Below are 17,652 nucleotides of genomic sequence, written 5' to 3'. Positions count from 1 at the left end.
GAAATGAATTCAGTTCATTGATATTGCAATTAAATTATTACATTAATATAACAGACGCCTTTTGTTCTCCTTCCATGTCAAACTGCCCTGGGCAAGCTGTGATCACACCTGGAACACAAGTAGATTTAAATAATTTCTGACTGGCAAAGCATTGAGATCAGGGACAGGAAGCTTTAATCAGACCAGACTAAAGAAGATGGAACTTGTGAACTGTGAAGAGGTTGAGGGTAGGAGAAAGAAAATTAAGGAAAGAGGGCAATGGAATAGCAATATAGAATTTCTCCTGGTTGTCGCAGGGAACATAGTTGGATTAGAAAATGTTTGGAGATGTTAAAACTTAAATTACCTTGTACTGAAATTTCATTTCAAGGTGCTTTCTTGGTGCCCTACGTGGTGGTTGTGGTGACCTGTGGGATCCCCCTGTTTCTTCTGGAGAGTGCGATGGGTCAGTACACACAGCAAGCAAGCATCACCTGCTGGGAGAAGTGCCCAATTGCTCAGGGTGAGTGGGGAAGAAACTTTCTCATCTGTTCAGGTCAATTTATTCAAGGATTCATAGTAGTTATTGTCATGTGTATGGAAGAAATTAAATTTCTCTGTAAAATGAAATTCTTTCTTTGCTGTCCATGTACAAGTTAGGTAAAGTTTAATATATAAGCACAGTGAAGGTTTCTGTGCTTGTGGTATTATTGCCGTTAGGTTATACAGAAAAAGGTTTTGAGTGGAGATTCGAAGTCTAATGTTCATGAGAAAAAATAAAATACTGTTTGTCTCTAAGGAATCGGCTACACGGGTATAATAATGAGGGTCTATAGCTGCATGGCTTACGTCATCATCCTTGCCTGGGCACTTCTGTACCTGTGCTTCTCTTTCTACGCCAAACTGCCCTGGGCCAGCTGTGGCCACACCTGGAACACAGGTACGAACACTGACTACATCTTGCCATGTGTAACAACAGCAGCATAACAGTAGTGCAACAGCTTCAAGAAATTAAGAATAATGAACTAAAATATATTTCACTTCCTGTAGAAAGTTGTGAGGACTTCGACACACTGAACAAATATAACCAGACTATAAACACCAACTCGACCTCCCCAGCAACTGAATTCTGGGAGTAAGTTTTTAAAGTCAAACACAGAAGGAAGCTTTTATAACACTGAGAATGCAAACAGAATTCCAGATATTCTAACAAACAACGTATCTCCAGACGGAGCTGGGCAGTGTTCGGTGGGAGATCCTCCTCTGCGCCATTGCCATGTGGGTCATTTGTTACTTCTGCATTTGGAAAGGTGTGAAGTCTACAGGAAAGGTTGGTGTTTAGGATTCAAATGTAAAAATTAAACAATAGTAAACTTTCAATGACTACAAGAATTTTATTTTTTATCATTTCTATTTTTTTATTTTGAGCATGTAGAATTAGACAGAGAGTGAGACAGGTTTTATGCAGGCAGGAAGGAAGGGCGGAAACGCATGACATTCACAAGATGCAAGGGCGGTCCTAACCTGTTTGGTGCCCTGGGCGAACAACCCCCCACCCCCCCACCCCCAAACACACACACGCACAGAGAAACATAAAACACATTACAAATAATGTATTTACATATTTTATTGTAAAACCTGTTGTTGGAACCACACTGAATTGTCTAGATAAGCATATACGGGGCTTTGACCTTTTCTTGTCCATCTTCCTTCGGTATCGAAACCCATCCTGCAACCCAAGGATCGTCCCAATGTAAAGGAATAGACACTTTAGTGCGCAGATTTGGTTCATATTTATTCTGCAATTTCACACAACCTAGGAAAAATTAATTGTGACATATTGAACTTGGATTGACAATATTATGAATGAATGAAATATGCTTTATTTGGAAGCAGCCATACCAAGGACTTCTGCTCACTTCCTGCATATATGGGTGTGATAGAGTACATAAAGACAGCTCATTATTTGCAGCTCCTTATGTTTGTTCCACTTTAAATACCGCAGTGTCACGGGTGGGCTGGACATGGCGGTGAAGGAGGACGCATTCGCACGATCACAGGACAGGGGTTTAATACAGACTTCACAAGACAAGGGAACATTAACACGCACAATGACACGACGGTGAACAGACACGAACAGGATAGTTTTATCGCACGGATTCGCCGGTACACTTGGGGAACTGATTAAAAACATGACATGGATCATGGCGGGGAACTGGCGATTACCGGAGGTGCGTCGCTGGAATCTGGACGAGACGGCGGCGTCGGGGGACGTCCATACATGGAACCTTGAACATGGAACTATGGAGCAGACGTCCTCCCGACCATCCACGGTTTCCTGGATCTCAGCGGGGCGTAGATCGGCTGCGTCCACATGGTCGGGTCATTCTGTCACGGGTGGGCTGGACATGGCGGTGAAGGAGGACGCATTCGCACGATCACAGGACAGGGGTTTAATACAAACTACACAAGACAAGGGAACATTAACACGCACAATGACCCGACGGCGAACAGACACGAACAGGAGTTTTATACAATTATATAAATAGACAACAAGTGAACACAATCAGGGAACATTACACAAGACAAACATGAAACTCCGGTCCGGTCAACCCCTGCCGGTCCGGATCATGACACGCAGGCTGCAATGCTATTTATTTAACAGTGAAATGTCCATATTCATCATAAATCTATGTGCATATGAGCAAAGTTCCCAGGTCAATTTTATAGTGAAAAATGTTTTGGGCCAGAAAAGTGTAAGTTGATACTATTTGTACACATCCTACTTTACCCTTTTTTTTCTTTCAGTGCCACTGCACCTCAGGTACACCACATGAAAATGTACACATATAATTCAGACAGAGATTTTCTCTGTTCGCCAATGAAATGAAAAGGAAAAGATCCAATTTAAGCCTGGAGGCTGTTAGAGGGTCTGGGGTACAACACAGTGAAATCCCGACTGTGAAGATTTTCAGTCATCCAGGTGAATTTGTCTGAAAGTTGAGTCATGGCAACTGGACTTCTTTCTTTTATTTCTTTAACGTTTGATTCTGCATCCACGGAACTTTGTCAGTCTGAGGGAAGTTGGCTTGTGTTGCCCTTTCATCCATCCCCCAAATATCTGGCCCAACTACCACATCCACCAGGTTGGCCACATTTAATGACCCATAAAATGGGGGCAGGAGGAGCTGCCAGGGTGGAGCTGTCACATCTACCCACACCCCCTCCCCCTGCCTTTGTTTCACTTAACAAGCCTATTCAAGGCAGGAGTGAGGTGAAACCAACCTGGAGGATACATTTGTGGTCACAAGCCAACTTCCCTCAGATTGACAAAGTTCTGTGGATGCAGAATGAAACATTAAAGAAATTAAAGAAAGAAGTCCAGTTGCTAAGACTCAACTTTCAGACTGTGAAATCCCGATTAACCCTAAAATGCTGGATCTCTATTTTCAGGTGGTGTATTTTACAGCCACTTTCCCCATACATGATGCTGCTGGTGTTGCTGATCAGAGGGTTGACTCTACCTGGTGCCCTGCAGGGGATTGTGTACTATCTGAAGCCTGACCTCACCCCGCTTCTAGATCCTCAGGTTACTTTGAACAGCCTGTATGAGTTGTCAGTTTCAAAGGATTCAAACCAGAACTTTTCCGACATAAAATGCAGATCTCACAAACCCCATGGTGTCACGACTACGGACTTACGAGGGAAGGAAGCGCAGAGGTCTGACATGCTGGGAAGGGGATTTATTATAACACAATAAATACAAAGAAACAATGGCGCGGTGGCCAAAAAGGGGAAATAAAGGGGAACACCACAAACAAACCCGCAGGCGTGTGCCGATTGCCAGAACTCAAAACACATATGAAACTAAACCAGGTCAAGTTCGTGCAGAGAGTCCACGAAAATGCCGGAGATCTCGAACGGGTGGAAGTCTCTGGCATTTATGGGGCGTCAGGATTGGAGTCAGGTGTGGAGCCCAGCTGCAGGCAATCCTGACAGAGCCCCCCCTCCAAGGGCTACGTCCTCGGAGCCCCAGCAGTGGAGGCGGCGGGGCAGACGGCGGCAACCACAGGGCTCCTGCCCTGCTGTATCCTCCCCTTGGAGGACCCGGGCTGGCTCCGGACCCTCGGCCTGGCTCCCCGGCGTGGTCTCGCGTGGCGGCCCCGGACCCTCGGCCTGGCTCCCCGGCGTGGTCTCGCGTGGCGGCCCCGGACCCTCGGCCTGGCTCCCCGGCGTGGTCTCGCGTGGCGGCCCCGGACCCTCGGCCTGGCTCCCCGGCGTGGTCTCGCATGGCGGCCCCGGACCCTCGGCCTGGCTCCCCGGCGTGGTCTCGCATGGCGGCCCCGGACCCTCGGCCTGCTCCCCGGCGTGGTCTCGCATGGCGGCCCCGGACCCTCGGCCTGGCTCCCCGGCGTGGTCTCGCGTGGCGGCCCCGGACCCTCAGGCTGGCTCCCCGGTGTGGTCCCACATGGCTGCCCTGGACCCTCGGACCTGCACAGAAAAATCAGGGCCGATCCATCCGGGTACGTGCGGGCCCTGTCTCTGCACGTCCCCTCTGACACGTCTTGTGTCACCCCCTGCACTGCGCAGGGAGATTGTTCCAGAGCCTCCGGCGACCGTTCCAGGCACCCCAGGCTGATGCCTTCTCGGCACGTGCAGCCCCTCTCACTGCACGCCCCTGGTGCCAAGGTGGGGGCATTGCCAGACCATCTGGTGGACACAAAGAGGGGAAATGGGGGCGACATACGGACACTAATGCCATGCACACACACAAAGACAAAGACAGAGAGAAGAGAGGGTCGCCTGGCTCCCTCTCTGGGGTCTCCGGGACCTCCTCAGGGGGCACAGCCAGGATCTCGAGAGGTGCGACCTTCTCGTCGCCCACCAGTGCTGGGTCTTCTTGCCCCGGATCCTGACTGGCGCTGGATGTGGTGGAGGGGCAGAGTTCGATCCCTGGCTCAGGCTCTGGCCGATTAAACTCCGCCCTCAGCCTCTGCTGAAAGTCCCGAAAACTCCTGTCTGTCTCTCCCTGCTGCCAGAGGGCTGCGCTCCAGCCCCATGCTGACCCAAGCAGACACGAGAGGATGGTGGTGGTCTTATCAGTGTCTGCTGCCCCACTGAAGGGTCCCGGGACACTTGGGCTGTCCCACAGGGGGCTGGGCACGTCGCTGGAGATGGTGGTAGGTGTGTGGTGTGGAGGGGGGCGGACGTCTTCTCCAGCAGGTGTGGACGCTGGTGCTGCGCTGCCATTTCGCTGGGGAACGTCCGGGCAGAGGGAAGGCGGGTCGGCGACTGGAGCAGGAATGGAGGATTCCCTGCGAGGCAGTCCCGGCAGCGCAGTTGCTGGCTGGCGACCTCCCGTCGCCCTCTTCCACCAGCTTTCCTCACACTGCTGGGAGGGACGTGGGTTTCCACGGCCCTCGTGACGATCCTGGATGGGCGCGATGGGCGGAGCCATCCCGGCACCGACCGCCGAAACGGCGTCATCCTGGTCGTCGTCCGTGTCAACCTCTTACCCCCGGAAGTCACGTGGGTCATCACGGACGCGGCGATGATCTCGGACGCGCACACTGGCCGGAGCCATCCCGGCAACGACCACCCACCGAAAATCCAGGTCATCATCGCTTTCGTCATCCGTGTCCTCCCACCGGTGACTCCGAGGGTCGTCCACCCTGCGGACATCCTGGACCTATGGCGCGATAAGCTCCCATGGGCAGTACTCTGGCCATTGGGGCTGGAGCCTGCCCACCTCCACGCTGGAGGGACGCCGCCGTTGTTGCCGCTTACACCCCTGGAAGTGACGTGGATCCCCACGGACCTCGTGACGATCGTGGACGGGCGCGATGGGCGGAGCCCAACTCGCGTCTCCCGTGCTCTTGTCGTCGTCATCGTCCATGTCGTCCCAGTCCACGGGGAGCCACGGGTGAGGGGGCAGATCGAAGACGATGGCGTGGGCAGCAGCGAGGAAGTGACGTGGGCAGCGAGCGCAGAGGACGCGAACCCCACGATCTTCGGCATGTCGAGCCAGGAACTCTGCGCTCTGCTGGCCAGGCTCCCCGTGGACTGGGACGACATGGACGATGACGACGACGAGAGCACGGGAGACGCGAGTTGGGCTCCGCCCATCGCGCCCGTCCACGATCTTTCAGGCCATGAAACAGCAAAACAGAGATCAGTGACTGAGAATGGAAACATAGTTGGGCGAAGAAATGTGTAGAAGTTCCCCTTCCTCTGCTGCAAGAACGGTGAAGGTTCCAAAAGAACAACTCTTTACAAAGCAAGAGACTGTAATTTAAACAATTCCTGTATTACTGCTATTTTATATAACAGTAGTAACTGGCTGCCAAAAGGAACTAAAAGTCTAAAGTACAGTTCAAGGATACAGAAAAAAATTAATTCTTGGACTCCTCAAATTTACACATAAAGAACACTAGATTAATAAAAATTAAAAGCAAGAACTTACAGTCATCAATATGTTCATACAGTTAGAAAAAGCAGAAAATCATTTTGTGTTCAGATTAGTCAGCACATTTAGACTGACAAATATGAACCTGTCTTACTGTAATTTCCATGTGTGCTTGTTTCTTTGAATAAATTCAAACACAATTCAGGATGGTACACAGTGCTTCACACTGCTTTAGTACAAATACATAATATTGTTTGTACGACAAATAAACAGACATTTCTTGTGCTCTTTATGGTGGTTGTGATGAGGTTTTAAGGGCCGTTTTCAGAGGTTTTAAGGGCCGAGAACATACTCTAAAAGGAAATAAGGGAAAAAGGCTGGCAAACCCAGTGCGAGACCATATAATTAAACAGATGATTTAATAATAAATAAAAATTAAACAAATAAATTGCAGAAAGATAGACAACAAACACAGATAAGCTTCAGCGGTGGTCTAGTTCTACCATGAAGCCAGGCTGATGATGATGAGTGTCATGACACGAACACAGACAGAGAACAGGGGACCAAACTAAGACATGAGCTGAACCCTAAAACAGAAGAGCCCACGCTGACCTAGAGACAGGGAGAACACAGACAGGGAAGAGACAATCTGACTGAAAGTAGAACTCAGACGCTGTGAAGTTACAGTAGTTTCATGTTGAAAATTCAACAGATATTCAGATATTCACTAAGCACAACCCTCCACAAAGACTTCTGTTTTACCTAATACCTAACCATATTTTATATTAATATTTTTTTTATTAATCTAGTGTTCTTTATGTGTAAATTTGAGGAGTCCAAGAATTAATTTTTTTCTGTATCCTTGAACTGTACTTTAGACTTTTAGTTCCTTTTGGCAGCCAGTTACTACTCTTTTTTTCAGTAGCTTCCACACAAAGTGATCATGTGATTCAAAACCAATGTAGAGCTGTGCTGCTGCATGGAACTAGTCAGACGCATTTTGGTTTATTGAGGTTTTCTTCACCTTCAATTTTATACAAATTAAAGTCGTAATGACTGAAATTGATTAGGATTTAACCGTTTAAGAACTGAATCTAGCTGCTTGGACTATAGGACTTAAGAACAGTTTTTACCCTCATTTTATTCAACTTTTCCACAGCAACACCTGAACACCAACATTACACCCACATTGTGTTACTCACACACAAACTGTACGTGCACACACTTAAATACTGACTGGAACACGCATCTACACTCTACGTGCTATAACTGTCATTGTACTTGCTGCTCAGTATTGTCAGTTTGCCTCATCTGCCTGTTCTACCCTCCCACATGAAAATTGTTACTGTCTTACTTCTTCATATCTCACATCTCATATATTTTCTTGTAAACTTAGAACTTATGACTTCTTGCGAAGTGACAAATTTGATATTGCCAATTTATTTTCTTTCTACCTTGTAAACTTAAAACTTTTTAGCAGTTTTTAGCAGTGACTTGCATTTTACTGTAATGTTTTTCCCTGTGTTAACTTGCATATGACAAATAAAATTGAAACTGAACTACATTTCGATTTTTTTCACAATTATACAAAATGTTGGAGATTCCCATATCTCTGCTACAGAAATGGTGGAGGTAAGTTATGTACAAGATACACTGAGATATATTGAATTTCTTTATTTTACACTAATTTTGTTACTGTAGTCTATACCACAAGGACTGTATGGTTTACGATGCAGTAATGTATGAACATTTAAATATCATGTTTCATAACCACAACTCTAACCTTATGTACACACGAACGAACAACATAAGAAACATTTTGTTAAAACGTATATTACTTTGTACTGAATTTATTTTCAAGGTGCTTTCTTGGTGCCCTACGTGGTGGTTGTGGTGACCTGTAGGATCCCCCTGTTTCTTCTGGAGAGTGCGATGGGTCAGTACACACAGCAAGCAAGCATCACCTGCTGGGATAAGTTGTGCCCAATTGCTCAGGGTGAGTGGGGAAGAAAATTTCTCATCTGTTCAGGTCAATATATTCAAGGATTCATAGTAGTTAATATCATGTGTATGGAAGAAATTAAAATTTTCTGTACAATGAAATTTTTTCCTTGCTGTCCACATACAAGGTAGGTAAATTTAATATATGAACACAGTGAAGGTTTCTGTGCTTGTGGTATTATTGCTGTTAGGTTATATGGGTGTTGTAAAAATGTTTTTGAATGGAGATTTGAAGAAGATAGCCTAATATTCTTTAGAGACAATAAATGTACTGTTTGTCTCAAAGGGATTGGCTACACAGGTACAATAATGAGTGTCTATAGCTGCATGGCTTACGTCATCATCCTTGCCTGGGCACTTCTGTACCTGTGCTTCTCTTTCTATGCCAAACTGCCCTGGGCCAGCTGTGGCCACACCTGGAACACAGGTATGAACACTGACTACACCTTGGCATGGGTAACAACAGCAGCATAACAGTAGTGCAACAGCTTCAAGAAATTAAGAATAATGAACTAAAATATATTTCACTTCCTGCAGAAACTTGTGAGGACTTTAACGCACTGAACAAATATAACCAGACTATAAACACCAACTCGACCTCCCCAGCAATTGAATTCTGGGAGTAAGTTTATAAAATCAAACACAGAAGAAAGCTTTAAGGACACTGAGAATGCAAACAGAATTCCAGATATTCTAACAAACAACGTATCTCCAGACGGCGTGAGCTGGCGATCTCAGGTGGTATTGAGGAGCTGGGCAGTGTTCGGTGGGAGATCCTCCTCTGCGCCATTGCCATGTGGGTCATTTGTTACTTTGCATTTGGAAAGGTGTGAAGTCTACAGGAAAGGTTGGTGTTTAGGATTCAAATGTAAAAATGAAACAATAGTAAACTAGAAACAGTAAACTTTCAATGACTACAAGAATTTTAATTTTGAGCATGTAGACAGAGTGAGACAGGGTCGATGCAGACAGGAAGAAACTTTCACAATGAAAGCAGACAGGAAAGCATGAATTCACAAGATGGGGATTAACTTGTAAGAAAGACACACAATACATTGACAAACATTCAATAACCCGACACAACAACAGGTGCAGACAGTCAGATAATCAGGGGCTGTGACGCCCATGGGCTAAGGGTTTAGCACAACGGGTGCTCCTGCACATGATTATGGAGTCCTGATCCATCCAGCTCCATAAGAACCATGAAGCAGCACCCAGTATGGGATGCGACAATGATGTGGACATGCACATAACTCACCTTAGGTTTGTTCCAGTTTATGTTCCTGGCCTTATTGCCACATGCCTTTGGGTCTGTAATTGTTTATCCTTTGTTCCTTTGTTTTAGCCCTTGTGCCGCTTTTGTTTGTATTTATAATCAAGTACTCTGCGCCTCACTCTCCTACCGACCTACCAACCTACCAATGTGACAGGGGCAACCACATGGAATCCATGGAACTACAGCCTGGCACATCATCCACGGTCCGAGCCGTGACACAGTTATATTACAAAATGTGTGGAAACGTTTGCCTCTTTGGCTGAGTGGAAATCAGACGTGCCCATCTCACAAATCTTTAGTTAAAATGAGTAGATCCAGTATAAGCCTGGAGGCTGTTAGAGAGTCTGGGGTGCAACACAGTGAATTCCAGATTAACCCTAAAATGCTGGATCTCTATTTTCAGGTGGTGTATTTTACAGCCACTTTCCCATACGTGATGCTGCTGGTGTTGCTGATCAGAGGGTTGACTCTACCTGGTGCCCTGCAGGGGATTGTGTACTATCTGAAGCCTGAACTCACCCCACTTCTAGATCCCCAGGTTACTTTGAACAGCCTGTATGAGTTTGTCAGTTTTAAAGCATTCAAACCAGAACTTTTCCAACATAAAATGCAACCCCATGGTTGTTAGTTTGAATCATTGCTTGGACCTTTAGTGGGTGGAGTTTGCCTTCACTATACCCAGTTTTTAAAATTCTTTTTTGATAATAAAATGAAATCATATAATAGGTTTGTGTGTTTTCATGCAGGTGTGGATGGAGGCTGTAACTCAGGTCTTCTTTTCTTTTGGTGTGGGTGGAGGAGTGTTGATTTCACTGGGGAGTTACAATCCATACAACAACAACTGCTACAGGTATGATTTAGAACCCGTCAGTCCCCAAAAATCTTAAATCAAACCACACCCCTTTAATATCCCCAAATTAGCATCCTAAATTCAAACCTCTCTGGCAGGAACTGTTTCTGGCTCTGTTTGTTGAACGCTGGTACCAGTTTGGTGGCTGGATTTGCAGTATTTTCAGTGCTGGGCTTCATGGCTAATGAATACAATGTTGGCATTGCAGAAGTTGCAGAGTCAGGTACTGTACTTATAATGGCTTGGGAGTATCTATATAAAACAAACAATACGAGTAATCAATATAGTTCAAAATAAATTATGCTTGTGGCTACATGAATAACTTTTTTCTTCTTACAGGTCCTGGTCTGGCATTCATTGCGTACCCTCAGGCAGTGGCCATGATGCCTTTACCCCAGCTGTGGGCGATATGCTTCTTCATCATGATTATATTGCTTGGCCTGGATTCACAGGTGGCATCAAAATGTGTACACACATACACACACACATAAATACACACACTAACAAACAAACAAACAGATATTAACTGTTGGATGCATAAACTCTAGTTTGTTATGATGGAGGGGGTGATAATGCCAGTGATTGACCTGGCTCCCACTGTGCTGCGCAGACCTGGACGAAGAGAACTTTTACTGCTGGTCTTCAGCCTCTTCTGCTTTAGCATAAGTATCCTAATGATTACAGAGTTGATCAGAGCACCAAATATAAAGTTAATCTGATTGTAGTCATTTGTATGATTTGTGTCTATAATTGCTTGTCTATAAATAAGCCTTTTCCCTGTAGGGTGGGATTTATGTCCTGCAGGTCTTTGATTACTATGGCATGAATGCATCTTCCAAACTCTTCCTCTCTAGTCTTCAGTGTCTCACAATGGGCTGGATATTTGGTAAATAATAAATAATTGCAGTAAAATCAAAGAACGTCCTTATGCTGTAAATGCAGTGGTGTGCCTTCTCTGTTTAATTAATGGTTTTATGTTGTTTAAATGTTTCAGATCATCAAAAAATAATATACAGTACAGGCCAAAAGTTTGGACACACCTTCTATTTCAAGGTGTTTTCTTTATTTACATGAACATTTACGTTGGTAGATTCTCACTGAAGGCATGCTGTGATTACTGCTTTGCACACACTTGGCATTCTCTCGATTAGCTTCAAGAAGTCGTCACCTGAAGTGGTTTTCCAACAGTCTTGGAGTTCCCAGAGGTGTTTAGCACTTTGCCTTCACTCTGCTGTCCAGCTCACCCCAAACCATCTGGATTGGGTTCAGGTCCGGTGACTGTGGAGGCTAGATCTCCACTTTTTGTTAAGTACATAACTCCACATGTGTTCATTCATAGTTTTGATGCCTTCAGTGAGAATCTAACAATGCAAAAGGTCATGAAAATAAAGACAACACATTGAATGAGAAGGTGTGTCCAAACTTTTGGCCTTTAATGTATACTAGTCAAAGATTACTGTCACAGCTCAATAAATGAATCATGTAAATAAGACCTGCCTGACAAAGTGATGTAGACCAAAATATCCTCAAAAACCAGACATCATGCTGAGATCCAAAGAAAATTAGGAACAAATGAGAAAGAAAGTAATTGAGCTCTATCAGTCTGGAAAAGGTTATGAAGCCGTTTCTAAACCTTTGGGACTCCCAGCGAACCACAATTAGTGAAAACATGTAACAGTGGTGAACTTTCCCAGGAGTTACCTGTCGATCGGGGCAGAGTTCATGACAAGAGAAAGGGATGGGGAGCCAAGACGAAAAGCACTGCTGAGCAAAAAGAATCACTGCATTTCAGAAAAAGAACATCATACCAACAGTAAAATATGGTGGTGGTGATAGTTTTATGGTCAGAGGCTGTTTTGCTGCTTCATGGCCTGAAAGACTTGCTGTGATTAATGGAATTAGGATTTCTGCAGTTTAACAAAACACCATGAAGGAGAATGTCCCTCTATCTGTCCATGACCTCAAACTGAAACCAACGTGGATTCTGCAACATGACAATGATCCAAAACACACCAGCAAGTTCACCTCTGACTGGCTGAAGAAAAACAGAATGAAAACTTTGGAGTGGCCTAATCGAAGTTCTGACCTGAATCCTATTAAGATGCTGTGGCATGACCATGAAGTACAACAATTTTGTTGTTCAAAATTCCCACTTTTGATGATCTGAAACATTTAAATGTGACACATGAATAAAGTACTATACTACTCTAGTTACGCCAGATAGAAAACGTGCCTTTCCATCTTCCAGGAGCGGAGCGCATGTGTGATGCAATTGAAGACATGACAGGAGTGAGACCCAGCCGCTTCTTCAGTTTCTCATTAGTGGTTCTGACAGTTTTTAAACAGGATTCCACACGTGTATGACCCATAGTGATTCTAATTAATTCAGTTAAAAATATATCAGTATGATGCTGTGCTTATTGGCTGATTTTTAGCTAGTCTCTGTTGACATGGATAATGATCATTGATAATGACCATAATTACTAATAAGAAATCAGATTTTACATCAGAAAATTACAATGAGCCAGCTTTATTGGTCCTGTTGTGGACACCTTTTGCTGCTGGCTTGAGCAAAAGAGCCAAGAGGCATGTCATACTTTAAGCACACTTATTTTCTATTATACTTTCCCAAACCATACATGGTGTCTGCAATTTTGTCCTTTCTCTACCAATTTGGTTACCTGTCACAAAAACGTATTAATTATCTTACAGATTCCTGTGCTGTGCATGTGCTGTGCAACAGCTGTGCATGGACTTTACTGTATTCCAACATGTGGTGCATCTGTCTTAAGAGTGCTGAATTTATGTGTTAATTTAAATTATTCCATAATGTCCTTCTTTCCCCAGGTATCCTTAATTGGCGCCTTGGCCAATTACAAGCCCCTGACATTTAACCGAACCTACACATACCCGGTGTGGGTGAATGTGCTGGGATGGATAATGATGCTGTCGTCCAGCCTGGCGGTACCAGTACTGGCTGTCTACTTGCTGTGTACTGGAAAAGGAAGCCTGAAACAGGTTAGTTTAAGTTTTGATGGAATTTATATATGCATGTACAAGTTTATTTGTTGATCTGGTCTGTAAATAAATAATGATGGTATTTCTCTCTCTTACCAGCGCTGCATTCATCTTTGTCAATGTGCTGATGACCTTCCTTTGACCCGGAAGCAGAGGGAAGAGCTTTCAAAGTTGACCCCAGATGCAATGTAGTTGCCGTGGGGAACAAATAAAGCTTTTAAGAAGATGTTGGGACACCTAAGAGAAAATAATCTAGAATTCTTTGGTTTATTAAAAGTTGTTTGCATCAATGTGAAAATAATAACTAACATCTGAGTAATGAACATTATCTTGCAAGTAAAACTGTACACATACATTATCTTAGATACCATAATAAAAGTTAATCATGAGGAGTTACTAAAGGCTACTAATTGCAGTAGTGCCACCTTCAGGAAAAAAGGGGGCTGTTCAAGTTTTATGTGTCTAACATGTTGATCACGTATCATTCTTCTGTTCAAGAAATAAATTCATGACATTTTTAAGAAAGTTTCTGCCGCCCCTGTGAAACTGTTGATAAAGAAACATTAAAACAACACTGAAAGCAAAATTACTTATTTCAACACTTTTTATATCAATCAAATTTTTTATGTTAATTGCTAAGTCGGGAAATGATCCTCACTTTCTCGTGCAATATTCTGGCAAATGCTGGTTCCAACTGTGGAACCTGCTCATTCTGGTCAGTACTGCAGGGTAGCTGGAAACTAGCTGCAGGACGTGCCCATGAACAGGGTATCAGTCTAGTATAGGGTGAACTGTATTCATGGGTGTAATAACTATAAACTCAAATATTTAGGATTTTCTCAAATCCACTAAAACATGTAACGATCATTGTTGTACGATCATTCCAAGTAAAAGGAACAGAAAATCACAGAGAGTCAAATTACTACAGACTGCAATAGGAAATAACAAAGTGTCTGATAGTTTTGCAGATCACTCCCAACTCCATACCATGCAATAAAATTGATGAACAGGCAGCGCACCTACTCAGTTTTTTGGTGGGACAGTGAGATGCAAGACTGTCCAAGTGACAAACTAGGAACTTTGACTGGATAGTCCAACAGCAACCAAATTACAATTCTTATCGCTACACTCCACAATCCCCAAAACACGGAGGACGGCACAAGAACCACAGAACTCCCCTCTATAGGAGAACCATTAGTTACCACTGGAACTGAAGCAGCCAGGTAATCATGCAGTTTGTGGAGCTCTGAACAGTCAAACTTGTCTGTAAATGTTGCAACAGCTCAATGATAAACTAAATAAATATTACAAAAGTGGTGAAATAAAGTAGTGAAGATATCCGGGGACATAAGATCTTTTGCTTGCTTAGCACTGGCCCCTTGACTTCCACCCCATGTAAGGTCTGTTTTGGTTCAAAGTGTAGCTTAGTTTGCTTGATATTTTTGACTGACAGAACTAGGTGCAGCTGACATTACAGCAATAATCAGACCAGTTAGAGGAAGATGGAGCTCATGCAAGGAGAGGCTGAGTGTGGGGAACAGAAAACCAAGGCAAGTATCACAGAATTTCTCTTGACTGAGAATGGAAACATAGTTGGGTTAGAATTGTGTAGAAGTTCCCCTTCCTCTGCTGCAAGAACGGTGAAGGTTCCAAAAGAACAACTCTTTACAAAGCAAGAGACTGTAATTTAAACAATTCCTGTATTACTGCTGTTTTATATAACAGTAGTAACTGGCTGCCAAAAGGAACTAAAAGTCTAAAGTACAGTTCAAGGATACAGAAAAAAATTAATTCTTGGACTCCTCAAATTTACACATAAAGAACACTACAATTAATAAAAATTAAAAGCAAGAACTTACAGTCATCAATATGTTCATACAGTTACGAAAAGCAGAAAATCATTTTGTGTTCAGATTAGTCAACACATCTAGACTGACAAATATGAACCTGTCTTACTGTAATTTCCATGTGTGCTTGTTTCTTTGAATAAATTCAAACCCAATTCAGGATGGTACACAGTGCTTCACATTGATTTAGTACAAATACGTAATATGTTTGTACGACAGACATTTCTTGTACTCTTTATGGTGGTTGTGATGAGGTTTTAAGGGCTGTTTTCAGAGGTTTTAAGGGCCGAGAACATACACTAAAAGGAAATAAGGGAAAAAGGCTGGTCAACCCAGTGAGAGTCCATATAATTAACAGATGATTAAATAATAAATAACAATTAAACAAATAAATTGCAGAAAGATAGACAACAAACACAGATAAGCTTCAGCAGTGGTCTAGTTCTACCATGAAGCCAGGCTGATGATGATGAGTGTCATGACACGAACACAGACAGAGAACAGGGGACCAAACTAAGACATGAGCTAAACCCTAAAACAGAAGAGCCCACGCTGACCTAGAGACAGGGAGAACACAGACAGGGAAGAGACTGAAAGTAGAACTCAGACGTTGCTGTGAAGTTACAGTAGTTTCATGTTGGAAAATTCAACAGATATTCAGATATTCACTAAGCACAACCCTCCACAAAGACTTCTGTTTTACCTAATACCTAACCATATTTTATATTAATATTTTTAAAAATTGTGGAAAATTATCTCTTTTTTTTCAGTAGCTTCCGCACAAAGTGAGCATATGATTCAAAACCAATGTAGAACTGTGCTGCTGCATGGAACTAGTCAGACGCATTTGGTTTATTGAGGTTTTCTTCACCTTCAATTTTATACAAATTAAAGTCGTAATTGCCTGAAATTGATTAGGATTTAACCATTTAAGAACTGAATCTAGCTGCTTGGACTATAGGACTTAAGAACAGTTTTTACCCTCATTTTTTTTTTACTTTTCCACAGCAACACCTGAACACCAACATTACACCCACATTGTGTTACTCACACACAAACTGTACGTGCACACACTTAAATACTGACTGGAACATGCATCTACACTCTACGTGCTATAACTGTCATTTACTTGCTGCTCAGTATTGTCAGTTTGCCTCATCAGCCTGTTCTACCCTCCCACATGAAAATTGTTACTGTCTTACTTCTTCATATCTCACATCTCATATATTTTCTTGTAAACTTAGAACTTATGACTTCTTGTGAAGTGACAAATTTCATATTGCCAATTTATTTTCTTTCTACCTTGTAAACTTAAAACTTTTTAGCAGTTTTTAGCAGTGACTTGCATTTTACTGTAATGTTTTTCCCTGTGTTAACTTGCATATGACAAATAAAATTGAAACTGAACTACATTTCGATTTTTTTCACAATTATACGAAATGTTTGGAGATTCCCATATCTCTGCTACAGAAATGGTGGAGGTAAGTCTAAGTTATGTACAAGATACACTGAGATATATTGAACTGCTTTATTTTACACTAATCTTGTTACTGTAGTCTATACCACAAGGACTTTATGGTTTAAGATGCAGTAATGTATGAACATTTAAATATCATGTTTCATAACCACAACTCTAACCTTATGTACACACGAACGGACAACATAAGAAAGATTTTGTTAAAACGTATATATTACTTTGTACTGAATTTAGTTTTCAAGGTGCTTTCTTGGTGCCCTACGTGGTGGTTGTGGTGACCTGTGGGATCCCCCTGTTTCTTCTGGAGAGTGCGATGGGTCAGTACACACAGCAAGCAAGCATCACCTGCTGGGAGAAGTTCCCAATTGCTCAGGGTGAGTGGGGAAGAAACTTTCTCATCTGTTCAGGTCAATTTATTCAAGGATTCATAGTAGTTATTGTCATGTGTATGGAAGAAATTAAATTTCTCTGTAAAATGAAATTCTTTCTTTGCTGTCCATGTACAAGTTAGGTAAAGTTAATATATAAACACAGTGAAGGTTTCTGTGCTTGTGGTATTATTGCTGTTAGGCTATATGGGTGTTGTAAAAATGTTTTTGAATGGAGATTTGAAGAAGATAGCCTAATATTCATTAGAAACAATAAATGTACTGTTTGTCTCAAAGGGATCGGCTACACAAGTATTATAATGAGGGTCTATAAGTGCATTTCTTACGTCATCATCCTTGCATGGGCACTTCTGTACCTGTGCTTCTCTTTCTACGCCAAACTGCCCTGGGCCAGCTGTGGCCACACCTG

At 43.1% G+C, this 17,652-nt stretch overlaps 1 protein-coding gene and 1 pseudogene across 1 annotated transcript; both read left to right on the top strand.

Annotated features, from left to right (window-relative positions):
• Window positions 1–142: 142 nt before the first annotated feature.
• On the top strand, window positions 143–1,553 carry LOC114773280 (sodium- and chloride-dependent GABA transporter 3-like). The gene is made up of 5 exons (XM_028965804.1): window positions 143–227; window positions 371–502; window positions 779–919; window positions 1,030–1,114; window positions 1,208–1,553. The coding sequence occupies exons 1-5, from the start codon at window positions 197–199 to the stop codon at window positions 1,293–1,295; spliced, it is 477 nt and encodes a 158-aa protein (XP_028821637.1). The 5' UTR covers window positions 143–196; the 3' UTR covers window positions 1,296–1,553.
• LOC114773276 (sodium- and chloride-dependent GABA transporter 2-like) lies at window positions 1,292–13,328 on the top strand (annotated as a pseudogene).
• Window positions 13,329–17,652: the final 4,324 nt, after the last annotated feature.

Source organism: Denticeps clupeoides, unplaced genomic scaffold (genome assembly GCF_900700375.1).
Source record: "Denticeps clupeoides unplaced genomic scaffold, fDenClu1.1, whole genome shotgun sequence".
NCBI lineage: Eukaryota > Metazoa > Chordata > Actinopteri > Clupeiformes > Denticipitidae > Denticeps > Denticeps clupeoides.
The sequence above is the reverse complement of the archived record's forward strand: the minus strand, read 5'-3'. Positions and strand labels throughout refer to the sequence as shown.